The sequence below is a fragment of the Polypterus senegalus genome, chromosome 13, assembly GCF_016835505.1.
Source record: "Polypterus senegalus isolate Bchr_013 chromosome 13, ASM1683550v1, whole genome shotgun sequence".
Lineage (NCBI taxonomy): Eukaryota > Metazoa > Chordata > Cladistia > Polypteriformes > Polypteridae > Polypterus > Polypterus senegalus.
In genome coordinates, this window is record NC_053166.1 from 18,792,108 (window position 1) to 18,805,952 (window position 13,845).

At 40.4% G+C, this 13,845-nt stretch overlaps 1 protein-coding gene across 1 annotated transcript in view; it reads left to right on the plus strand.

Moving 5' to 3' along the window:
* The first annotated feature begins 214 nt into the window (after positions 1-214).
* LOC120542725 (amiloride-sensitive sodium channel subunit gamma-2-like) overlaps positions 215-13,845 on the plus strand; it is a 57,995-nt gene continuing 44,364 nt past the window's right edge. The window contains exons 1-3 of the mRNA XM_039775363.1: positions 215-726; positions 8,466-8,596; positions 13,194-13,357. Coding sequence (XP_039631297.1) covers positions 215-726; positions 8,466-8,596; positions 13,194-13,357 — 807 coding nt within the window. The remainder of the gene's footprint in view (positions 727-8,465; positions 8,597-13,193; positions 13,358-13,845) is intronic.

The following is a 13,845-nucleotide window of genomic DNA, read 5'->3' on the forward strand; positions in this document are numbered from 1 at the left end:
TAATTTGCCAATAGCAGCTAAAAACCTTTAAAAAAAGGTTGTTTTTTCTCCACTGCAATGATATTTTGAATTACTTTAAAAACAAGTCATGTTTTTAGCCATGATGAGCTTTTGGCTTATTTCTAAAAAGAAATGCTCATAGCAGTCAGCACAATGTTGTCTTCTTAAAAGGCAGTGCCATACCTACTCATCTGAACTCGTATTGTCTGGCATGATGACTTTTTCTGAGAAGGTGACCTTACAAGGGATTTGCATCGAGACCCTGAGTCACACCACTGCCCATGGGGTCTCCAGCATCTTACGCTCCAAATCTCGATTTCAGCGAAACTGTTGGATCATCTTTGTTTTCTTCGTCATAGCCTCTACAGTGTGGCAGTGCAGTGAACTCATCGTTTCATTCTTACAGTATCCTTCTCAAGAGAAAGTGACTTTGGTCAACAGCGCTCGAGTAAAATTTCCTGCTGTCACCTTCTGCAACCTCAACAGACTACGGAAGTCACTGATCAACTCAAAATACAGCTTCTTAAAGAAGGAACTTCCATTTCTGGACGACAGCGTTCATGGACATTCCAACGAGACTAACAGCCAAGAGGCCCTGAGCCATGACTACAACCGTCTTGGCTATGCTCTGTCCAGGCTCAGCCCTGAGCAGCAAAAGGAGGTTGGACATCAGCTGGAAGACATGCTCATTTCTTGTAACTTCCATGGCAAAGAGTGCGACAAGAGGTTAGATGCACTTATTCTTTGTTCTACTTTACAACTGCTTGACACTTAATGAAAAACTGCTAAAAGCACACTAGTGATGTAGTATGGCTTGGTTTCATAGATTGCATGACTTAAAGCTCAATCTCTTTTACATTTAAGAAGCAGATAACATCCTAGGTTTTAATATTTTCATTCATTGTAGCTCTTAAAATTCATTTGAAGGAAGTAGTCAAAGATGTGGACAGCCATGTGGATCACACTTTGACAACTAAGTCTTTTCGTTTTAAAAATGTCATTCTAGTCATGTACACAGAATACTGAGAAATTCTTAGGTGCATGCGGTATTCATCATATGACACGTCACCACTCTCTGGTGCAAAATACTTAGAGGGTCACCTCTCCACAAGTGTAAATAGACAACCACTGGAGAAAACCATGATCATAAATGGTCAGAATCACACCTTAATTTTTTAAAATGAATCTTAGTTTATGATATATACACACACACACAGTGGGGGGCAAAAGTAGGTTTACAGTTGTTTGTATGGAAAAAGACATGCAGGTTATGACTGCTACACTCAAGCACACTTTAATAATAACAATAAAAGGAAGACAAATGATACAAATAAATACACAAATTAATATATAGATAAATTATAATACAAGAATAAACTCGGTGTTTTACACACTCACAACTTTAAGCCTACTTTTGGTAACCACCCAAATAATCAGATTGCGATTCAGACTTAAGAATGTAATACTGCACTCCAAACTTCACCCTGTCAAATGGCACAATGACAGAGACGTCTGAGGTTCAATCCCTGTGAAGGGAAGCAAAAGTGCGTACACCTGGCGAACCCCAATAAGTGCGAAACACCTGGCGAACCCCAATAAGTGCGAAACACGTGTAGTATACTCTTTGTATTATTTGGCAGATACGGTATAATTATACACATATATATATTATATACACACATATATATATATATACATACACACACACATATATATATATATATATATATATATACACACACACACACACATACAAACATATATACATATACAGTAATCCCTCGCTATATCGCGCTTTGACTTTCGCGGTTTCACTCTATCGGATTTTAAATGTAAGCACATCTAAATATATATCACGGATTTTTCGCTGCTTCACGGATTTCTGCGGACAATGGGTCTTTAATTTATGCTACACGCTTCCTCAGTTTGTTTGCCCTGTTGATTTCATACAAGGGACGCTATTGGCGGATGGCTTAGAAGCTACCCAATCAGAGCATGTATTACATATTAACTAAAACTCTTCAATGCTATAAGATATGCATCCTGCGCGGAGCTTGATTGTTTGCTTGTCTCTGCCTCTCTCTCACCCTCTCTGACATTCTCTGCACCTGACGGAGGGGCTGTGAGCAGAGGTGCTGTTTGCTTAAAAGATACTGACGCTCCTCTAAAAAAATGCTGCTTTATTGCGGTGCTCGGCATATTTAAAAGCACAAAAGCACACGTATTGATTTTTTGATTGTTGCTTTAACCTCGCTCTCTCTGACGTTCTCTGCGCCTGACGGAGGAGATGTGAGCAGAGGGGCTGTTTGCACAGAGGCTGTTTGCTTAGAAGATACTGACGCTCCTCTAAAATGCGCGCAAACTTAAAAGCACAAGTATTGATTTTTTGATTGTTTGCTTTTCTTTGCCAGCTCTCTCTCTCCCTCTGAAATTCTCTGCTCCTGAAGAGAAGAAGATCTATTTGCATTATTTTAATTGTGAGAAAGAACTGTCATCTCTGTCTTGTCATGGAGGACAGTTTAAACTTTGACTAAAGGGTGTTATTTCATGTCTAGAGGGTTCTAATAATGTTAACAGTGTGGGAGAGTTTATAAGGGCTTAAAATATATAAAAATAACCATACAAACATATGGTTTCTATTTCGCGGATTTTCACCTATCGCGGGGGGTTCTGGAACGCAACCCCCACGATCGAGGAGGGATTACTGTATATATATATACACACACACACATATATATATATATGTGTGTGTGTGTGTGAGACTCAAGGAAGTGAAGATCTGTGATGCGCTTTGTACATTTGTAACTAGTAGCATATTTATTTATACACACATATTTTATATATATATATATAGTATATATATATATTTTATATATATATATATATATATATATATATATATATATATATATATATATATATATATATATATACATATAAAATAAACAGTCCCCATGGCCAAAATTTAAAAAAATAAATTCATTCACAACAGCTCCATCCGTGGCTCAGCTCTGCTCATCAAAGATGCCCCCTATGGGTGGCTGAGGTTCTTATGTTATGCGAACTGGAAGGAGTGGGGCTAAGAGCCGCCACTGGGTGGTTTTTCATTGAGTGCTGCAGGAGAAACTGAAAAAGAAATGCTAGTGATAGCGTACCTTTTTGCCCCAGAGAATTATCACATACTTCAAATAAGACCGTGAGGAGATCCTCGGACGCACATGTGTGACCATGGACAGATTGACAGACAGATATAAAATAGTTTTGACAAAATTGAAAAAGTAAAATGTGAAACACTAAACACTACGTTCAAATCAAAATTTCGATATTTGAAGAAGAAATAAATGCTGCATTCAATTAAAAGCTGCAGCAAATCTTTAAGTTGCTAAATAACTTTATGTTTTGTAGCAGCTCACCAAAATATAACGTGTTCCAGACTTTAACAACATAACCGTAAGATGTATGGAAACCTAAAACTAAATTTCTAAACTGAAAAAAAAAATACATTTTTAAAATCAAGAAGACTGTTGGATTTGTTATTACCGGTATTAAGTATACATGTTGATGGTGTCTGGGAATTCACATGTGACAAACAGAGCCGCCAGGTGGACATGACAGCCGTACGTTGAAAATTCTTGGAGCTCCTATGCACCCAAAACACTTTAAAGTACCTACATTAGTTCTGTGCTGTTATTTTCTTAATTTTTATTTTTATTTTATTGATTTAATAACTTGCTAAGTAATGGATTACAGCTCATTTAAAACTTTAAAGTTATGTAAATTTGCACATTTCAGCCAAGTTTTTATAACCTAAAGTTAGGAAGTAAGCGCTACACACTAATAAACATTGTAAAAGGGATATTCTGAAAGAGAAAAATGCTATGGTGTCTGTTTGCGGCGGTAAAGTAAAATGTTTTTCGCAATTGACCATTTTACGAATTAATTCCATACATGACTACTTGTCATACAAATCATCTCTAGTAAAAAATAATTAAAAAAAAAAAAAATCACAGTTTGACTGTCCTCAGCTAGGAGCAGGTGGTTGTGAGTGATGCTTTTTTTCCACCTCCAAAAAACCCTTAAAACCCCCAAAAACCTTTTTAGTGAATTTCTTGGTTTGCAATTGTTAAATCACCTTTGAAATATCATATAATATATCCATCCATCCATCCATCATCCAACCCACTATATCCTAACTACAGGGTCATGGGGTCATATAATATATGTATAATAAAATGTATGTATGTATATGTGTACCTGTATATATATATATATATATATATATATATATATATATATACTATATATTAATATATATATATATATATATATATATATATATTTACTAAGTTAAAATAACGGGCGCTAGAACAGTAGTGCATAAACATTTGTATGAACAGTCTATATTAAATGGCGAGGGACCTTGTATGTGGCTGTAATATGCGTCACTGTATTGTGTGCCTTTAATTTTCTCTCTCAGTAATACTGGTTTGTATTTCCGTAAAATGCCTGTAATTTTGTCTGACAGTAATACAGTGGAACCTCGGTGGAACCGAAGTAATTTCCCCCATAGGATTGTATGTAGATACAATGAATCCGTTCCAGACCGTATGAACTGTATGTAAATATATATTTTTTTAAGACTTTAAGCACAAATAAAGTTAATTATACCATTGAATGCACAGCGTAATAGTAAACTAAATGTAAAAAATTGAATAGCACTAAGAAAACCTTGAACAACTGAGAAAACTAACACTGCAAGAGTTCGCACTATAGCCTTATGACCCGCTCACTAAAAACACCTTTTTTAATGAGTTTTAAGCACAGGGAAAAAAATGAAAATTTGAAAAATCCGTAATCTAATAAACAACCAAGAAAAGTAACATTGCAACAATGCACGTGTGCGCCTGTGTGTGTGTGTGTGTCGCGGGCCTGAGCGTGTGTGTGTGTATCTCTCTCTCTCTCTCTCTCTGCACACACAGGGAATGCACAGGAAGAGACTGAACATGTGCCGTGTGGCCCTGAACATGAAGACACCAGAAGACACACACACACGGACACCTGGACGCACACAGGGGTTTTATTAAAGAGGATATATATATATATATATATAGTGAACTTGAACCCGGACACACACAGACGGACGTCGTAAGTTCACCCAACACACGTTTATTTTTACAATATTTACAGTGCACGAACCCCAGTACCTCTTGCACCGATTCCCCAAAGTCCAGGCCTCTCCGTCACTATGCCTTTCTCTTGGCCGCCTCCCGTCCTCTCTCCAGCTCTGTCCTCTTCCACCCGACATCCACTAATGACTGGAGGGAGGCGGCCCCTTAAATGGGAACCCGGATGGGCCCCAGCTGCTTCCCGGCACTCTCCTTTGGACACACCCCTGTGTGGCGGAAGTGCCGGTTGTGCACCCGGAAGCTGTCCGGGTGTCTCCTGTTCTCTTCCCCCCAGCACTTCCTGGTGTAGCGGAAGTGCTGGGCTCCAGGGTTCCTCAGGCACCTGGGCGCCGCCTGGCGGTGGCCACGGGTCCCTACAGGGCTGGGCTTCCAAGCCCTGTACCCGAGGCCCCCAATATAACCAGGACGGACGCCCCCTCGTGGACTAGAGGAGGCACAAGCCCTCCTCTGGTCCTCCTGGGCCACTATATATATATATATATATATATATATGTAGTCATTTGGAAATTACATGATAACATGATAACTGGAACGAAATGAAGCTGACACAATCCAATGCACTCATAATGGCTTATGTGTATTTCAAATATGCCCAGTGCAGCACGATGCCATTTGTCTACTTGATGCCAAGGTCAAATAAACATGGATGCTCCACTGTGGAATTACACCATTGCTGAACAATACACCATAAGGGAGTATATACAGTGTATATATATGGTAAAGTAACCACTCTAATAGTAAAATTTTGAAAGAGACTAATTAGTTAATGAAGTCGCACAAAATGTTTCTGTGTTTTAAGACATTTAAGTTCACAAATAGAACTTTATTTGTCCTCAGGTAGAAATTTGGCTTTTTACAGATGCTCATTTAATGAGCTGACAGACAGGTAGAAAAAAGGGCAGAGCAGATTCCTTCTATAGTTCCTCCGTGTTCCGAGACCAGTCCAACCTGTCATTGATATGGACCCCCAAGTACTCATAGGAGCAGACCACCTCGGCATCCACTCCTTAAATAGTGACTGGGTGTAGAAGATTGTTGGTGTGGTAAATGTCAAAAACCACTTCCCTGGTTTTGCTGATGTTAAGTTACAAACAATTCTTCCTGCACCAAGAAACAAAGTTCTCCACCTTACTCCTGTGTCTCGTCTCCCTTATCAATATACCTCATAAATGCAGAATCACCTCAGGATTTCTATAAGTGGCTTGGCCTGGTGTTATATTTATAGTCTGAGGTGCACCGAGTGCCAATCTCTGAGCTGAAACAATTACGAAGGATGGCAATGAAAGCACTGGAGAAGTCAGAAACACATCGTCCTCACAGTGGTGCCGGCTTTCTCCAGCCTTGTGGAGAAGATGGATAATTGCATCCCGCACTCCAGTCTTTATCCAATACACAGACTTCAGTGGGTCCAGGTTGAGTCTCTGAAATGTCTTCATAATGTACAGTATAAGCCAAATTGTTTGCTTAGGGTGATTTTTCACACGGTTACAACGTGTACAGCACTCTATATTCAAGCATTCTCAATGAAAACTAAACTGTCCAACAAATTTCCTTGAAGAACATGATTGCCAAATTTGAACAAAATCGGTCTACTTGGAGCCGAGTTGTTCTGTGCTGACAGACAGACAGACAGACAGACGGATGGACATGCAGACAAACATGGCCATCACAGTAGGTGCTTTTTACATTAAATCTGAATGCACATTTAGTGACCACAGAGAGTCAGGACCTCGGTTTTCCATCTCATCCAAAGGACAGCACCATTTTTACAGCACAGTATCCCGGTCACTGCACTGCTGCATTGGGATCCACATTTCAGTCCATAAGGCAAGAGCACCCTGCTGGCCTCACCAGCAACAGCGGCTGAGATCTTGGGGTAATCCTGAGTCACAAAAACCTTGGGCAGTAAAAAGAGGCCAATAAACTCATTCAAATTAAGTCATATCATAATTTGTTCATGTCCAGGTTCTGGAAAAGATACATAAGTGAGGGAAAAACAAATACCTGGAGTCGTAATACTCCTCAAGGCCTCTGCTTGAAGGTTTGAACCACAAAACTGAAAACCATTTAGCCCAGATCAAAGTTTTAGTTAATGATACCTGTTTAAGTGAGCTATTTATCCTGCCAGACATGATAATCTGTTTCTGTGATCCTACTACTACATTTTTTTTTTTAGTTATGGCTAATCGCAATCCAAATCTGCAAAGACTGAGTTAAATGCTGGATTTCAGCACCTCTAATTCAGGGTCTTTCTTGAGCATGTTACATCCAGAGAGGGTTAAATATATTTAGCAGATATTATCATTCTGGGCATCTGTTGGAAGCAAACGTGTTAGAAATAAACGTAACGCAAAAAAGTAACACAAACTTCTGTGGAATATGTGGAGAGATGGATGGACAGATGGAAGACATCCTTGAATGAATGCTTGGCTTTTGTGAAGATGCTAGAATATCCTTGGTTGGTTTTCATACACTCTCAAAAAATAAAAGGTGCCGGAAGGGTTCTTCAGAGAAGGAATCATGTTTGACAACCCAATCCACAATCCAATCCACAGGATGGTATTTATTAAGATTTGTAACAGGCTCCGTACAGTGAATAACCATAAATAGATGGTAACATCCATCCATCTTCTAACCCGCTGAATCCAAATACAGGGGGTCTGCTGGAGCAAATCCCAGCCAACACAGGAACCAATCCTGGGCAGGGTGCCAACCCACCGCAGGACACACACAAACACGGGCCAATTTAGAATCGCCAATCCACCTAACCTGCATGTCTTTGGATTGTGGGAGGAAACCGGAGCGCCTGGAGGAAACCCACGTAGACATGGGGAGAACATGCAAACTCCACGCAGGGAGGAACCGGGAAGCGAACCCGGGTCTCCTAACTGCGAGGCAGCAGTGCTACCACTGCGCCACCGTGCCGCCCTAGATGGTAACAGATTTATGAAATACCGATGGCTCATGAATTTTGTATACAATCACACTAAGAGCAGATTTTCTTAATCTGTTAGTGTCTCGAGAGGTAGGCTACCATTCATTACAGATTTCAGTTCATTTTTCTACACACCAGGAAGAAAGAACCAACATCACAGGCAAATAACCCTTCCCAGAATGAAATGGTGCTTTGCCAAGCGATAATTCAACAAGGAAACACACAATCCAGTAAATGAGCATAAAAATGACCATTATTTTGTATTTGCAAATTAAATGTACTTTATCAAATACTAGAATACTTGTTGTAAGTTAAAATCATGAACCAGTCTGATTACTTTTCAGCTTCTTCAGCAGTTTTCTGAACCATAAGTTTGGGAATTGTTACACCTTCAACAGCTTAGTGCAAATGAGCAACCGTGGACAGCTGAGAAGAAGAGACGTTCTCAACGCCACAAAGGCAGGATTCAGTTATGGTGAGTTCATCATGTGGGTGGTGACATATGAATGGTGACAGTCATTTTTAATAATGAAAGAAAATCTCAGACAACACTTTTGTTCTGTCTCAGCAGATTGGTAAGCTTTTGCATGTAAAGACCCAAGAGAAAGACATAAACCAGAGCTGTGCTAGGATCGTTAACCAGGAATCAAGCCAAGGGGCCGTACAAGAATAAAAGTCTTACTACAAGTCAGCACCAAAGAAACCATTGTTAAAAATAACACAGTTTGGGACTGCTTAGCCATTAGCTACACAAACAGGCTTGATGGACTGAATTGTCAATTTCTTATGTTCTATTTTTTTATCCACTCTCAGAATGCAATATAATTCCCACACTACTTTATACAGTCATGCTGATGATGTTATTCATTTATGTGTACTGTATATAAATTAGTATTTTTGGTTTACTTTGCTGCCATCTACTTTTTTCTACAGGTATCGCCATTCTGTGCAAAGACATGTATATCCAGGTTGCTAGGTAATAACAAACCGCAGGTCTCATTTAGTGACATTATTGAAGTGACGATACTTTAACAAGCTCCTCAGCACATTCACTGTTTCAGTCTGACTGGCTACTTCTTCTGCTATTTAAAGTGTTTCAGGTTTTGAATTAAATGGCTATGACCTTACAATGACTTCTTGGTTGACGATTTCAGTTTTGACATTTACTAGGCTTACTTTCCTGATGTTAACAACTCTTTCTTATTTACTTACAGTTCATCTTCTGACCAGTTTCCAAATCTTGCTCCTTGGTCTGTCATTTTCCTTCTCTTGGTAGAACAGATGACATGACACAGCACACAACACTGAGGAGTTCTTGAGCACATTTTCATGGAGACTAAAAATGATATTGCCAGAAAATGCCGGCAACCACGGGAAAAATAAAATGGCACTGCGGCATAACGTTAAAAAATCAAAATCTTTCTTGGGCAAATTAAACATGGGGGTTAAAACCACACAAAAAGATGTGTAGATTTTCCCACATCACTTTGGGGAGGAGTGAGAAGAATAAAATGATAAAACCTATCATGGCATCTTTATTGTCCATAGTAAAGTTTTCTGATGCCCTGGCTGCCCATGGCTGGCATACTCCTCCTTGAACTTGGGTCATCAACAGACATCGACCAAAGATGGACTGGGCAATGAGGACACAATACAAGACACAGAAAGAGTTGGTGCAACGTGTGCAGCGCTTTTATTAACAATCAAATCAGTTCAAGTTAAAGTGCAGTGCAGTCATCCATTAATACATAATCTTAGTAAATAATCCTGAATAAAATCCAGTGCATTGGCGAAGGTTAAAAGCCAGAATAAAAAAATGTAAATAACAGCAGTAATAAAATAATAAATAAATCATGGTTAAAGCAGTCAGGATCAGTCTCTTTAAAAACCATCACAAGCCCCTGTGTTTCCTTCTAAAGCTGACATCTCCTCTACTTACCCCTTCTAGTCTCTCTGCCATCTGCAGGGACTCTGCCAGTCATGCTGTCTTCTCCTTTCTCCATCCCTTGGCGCCTGTGGAAAGCCCTTGGAGCAGTTGGTCATTCCTGCTACTCTGGACACTCAGCATACCTCAGATTGCTACCGCATCTATTTAGAGGAAACATTCCCGACCCCTGCCTCCCCTCAATAGCAGCACCACATCAGCCATGATTCTGTCCTTTCCATTTTACCCTCCTTTTCTTTTCCCATCTGTCCAACCCCAGGCTCCCCTTATACTAATGTGGGTGTGGCATCCTAAATGCTATTGTGTCCTGCAGCCAGCTCCCCAAACCCAGCACCAACAGACAAGGATACAAGTTCTTTCACACACAGAGGCTTTTATTTTTCTGTGGGAAACTCTTCCTTTTCGTTTCCCACTAGCCAGCACAGTACAACAAGTGCAACAGAACAATACAGCACTTTTTTTTTTCTATTTCTCTGTCTTTCTTTCGATCTCTGTATTAGTTTCTTCTTCTCTCGGTTTCCGCCCTTCACTCCAACATCAAACTTCGTCTGTTTCCTCCCGACTCTGGCTCCTGGAGCTGTGGCAACAGGCTTTTTTTTATCCAGCACATCGGACTACTTCCGGTGGCCCATTAACGTGATTTGGCAACACATCCAGGTGAGGCAGAAACCCAACAAAGCAGGGCTCTGCAGTCCCTGCAGCACCCCCTGATAGCACCCACGAAACCCAACAGTGCTATGCTGAACTGCAACTCCCATGAAGCCCTGTGGGGATCCAAACCATTGTTGCAACCCATGGGGGCTGCCATCTAGTGCTCCAGTGAAGATAATATCCTGTGTATGTGTTCTTCACTGGTTCTTCCATTAAGAAGGCGTCCCAACTGGGGCAAGGAGTGCCACCTGTCTGCCACACTATCCATGGCAAGTGGCTGTGGAACAGTTGACCTAAATCAACTGATCAGCTTGCCTTAACATCGAACACCTTGCAGCCACAACCATGAAACCTGACACACACTGTTTTTATAACTAAACATGCAAACTGCAATAGACCCCTTAATGCGCTTTATCACAATGTATTGATCTTCTATTTTGAAAAAGAAAGGAAAAGTGCACTATACATTTACCTTTATTTTTATTTAACAGCCACCTTAATTCAAAGTAACTTACAAAAGAGGTCAACAAAATCAAGTAGACATCAGTCTGGGGGATTGTTTGGCACCAAGTATTACAGGATCAGGGTACAAAATTAATCACTACAAGTGAAGAGCTCAGAAACAAAACAAAAGAGAGTTACGAGTCTTGTGTTACAAAAGCTAACAGCTAATACCAGTTAGGTAGAAATTCACAGAACAAGAGGATCTTCAAGCACTTCTTAAACACGGTGAAGCAGTCAGAGTTTCAAATGGAAGTGGCAGCTTACTCCATCAGCTACGAGCTACATTTGAAAAGATTGATATTCGATGTCACACAGATGCCATTTATCCGCATATGTGAGTGGTCGAGAAGGAGCATAGGACCTCACAAGTGTCTCCATACATGTAGGTGTTGACCCATTGATGACTCTGTCGGCAAGCATCAGGGATTTGAACTTAATATGTGCTACAACAGGGAGCCAAAGTAGCGACTCATAAAGAAGAGAGCCACGTGCCCACTTCCGCTAGTTGAACACCAAATGTGCCACTGAATTTTGAATCATCTGTAGCAGCTTAGTGACACATGCCTCCTGCAGCAGTAGAGGGTGGTCCAGATCTAATTATGAAATTTTCATTACGCTATAGCTTATCAAGTTTATTACATAGAAAATCACCTGAAAAATCCCAGACCATTGAGAATTGTGCAAACTGACAACATGAAGAATCGTCTTCACACCGAACTGGAATCGTCCCCGCATAAATCAAAGTCATCCAGACAATCTGGATCTGCATAATTAGATTAGACCAGATATGACAAGACCAAAGCCTGAACCAGGAGTTGTGCATCATGCTATGTCAGATATGATCTGATCTTTATCACATTGTATAGAGTGAATCCGCAAGTCTGTTAAAGTGTTGTCAGTGTAGGACAGCTGGTTATCAATCACCACCCCAAGGTGGCATACAGATTTGGCAGTAAAGAGCCAAGCTGAAAAGAGATGAGGTGCTGAATACTACAGATAGATGAGCTGGGATAACAAGAAGGTTCATCTTTGTCAGGTTGAGTTGGAGATGGTGTTCCTTCATCATGACACGCTGAGATTTTAACTGATACCGTGTAGTCCTCTGAAGGGAATGACATGTACAGCTGGATATCATTGGCATAGCACTGATAAAAGAAACAGTGGGATTGGGTGGTAGGTCCTAGTGAGGAAATGTATTGGGAAAGAAGGAGAAGACATAGCACCAATCCTTGGGGCACACCAAGACTTGCCTGGCGCATCCTTGAGATCTCTCCTCATCAAGATACATGGTAGGAATATGCCCAAGGGGGAGGACTCAAAACACCTGAGGGAAGACCCAGTGATGCCAAGGTCAGAAAGGATGGAGTCAGGTGGTTGAGTGTGTCAAAGGAAAGTCTAGCAGGATGAGGACAGATGACATGTTGGGAGCTCTAGCCTGCCGTAATGTCTTGACAATGGTATGCAAAGTCATCTCAGTGGAATGGTCACTCTTAAAAGCCTGACTGATTAGGATCAAGCAGTCTGTTTTGTAGAAGAAAGGCAGACGCCTGTTTAGAGGTGACACGTTGCAGTGTTTTGGACAGAAAGTAAACAACAGACAGTGAGAGACAAGAGACAGTGGTCTGTAATTGTCTACTTGAGGGGTGACAAGAAGTCATCATTTATAAAGAGGCTGCTCAGATGGCACTCATGTTAAAAATTAAAACTATCTTCCACTTTGGTATTTCAGCTCCAACCTTGACACTCACAAAAGTGGATGCCTACCCTGACACACTGAAAGAGATAAGTGAACATGGATTAATGTGCTCCGGTGGTCTGAATGGCATCCTCTTTTCAAAGACGTGACTATGTAAAAGCACTTCTTAATTGTACACGTTGTTAATGGAGTGATGTTATGATAGAAAATGAGAAATTCATTTTCAATTTTAATTAAATATTTGCTGATCACAAATACATTGTTTCATTCATGCAGGTCTAACCATGGAACTGTTCATAGAGCAGGAAGAATATTTTCAACAGCTGAGCCATGCAGCTGGATTGCGTCTCGTCATCCATGACCAGAAGGATATGCCTTTTCCAGAAGATGATGGAGTTAATGTCCCTCCTGGACAGGAGGCTGACGTTGCCATTGTGAAGGTCACGTTTCTTATTCAGTGATGATATTCACTTTAGATAGTCCTCCACTTCCAATTGGCAAGGAGGAGTTTTAAAATTCATGCTGTGTAGAAACGTTGACAAGTGTCCATATGACACACAAAGTAGTGATATTGGTGGAGGGGATAGACTTAAGGATTAAGATGGAGTGTGAGGAGAGAAGACCTTCAAGGCATCACTTTGAGCAGCTATCCTCTTTTCCTTCAGGAAATTTCTATGTGAATTGTTTTCTTTAACTTTCAAGGCTTCGTTTACTTGAATTGCTGCAGAACATCTGTAGGTTGTAACCTATTAGTTGATCCCTGAAGAAGGCCCATTTGTAATATTCAGATATTTCCTTGTTTTCAGTTTTTGCTAACATGAACTTTCAATTTAAACCTCTGGCACTTTACTGCTTACCGCTTCACCATTTTAGGTCATTCATTGCATTTCAACTGACTAAATTTGAAGAAAAAGTGGAAGAACTGAGG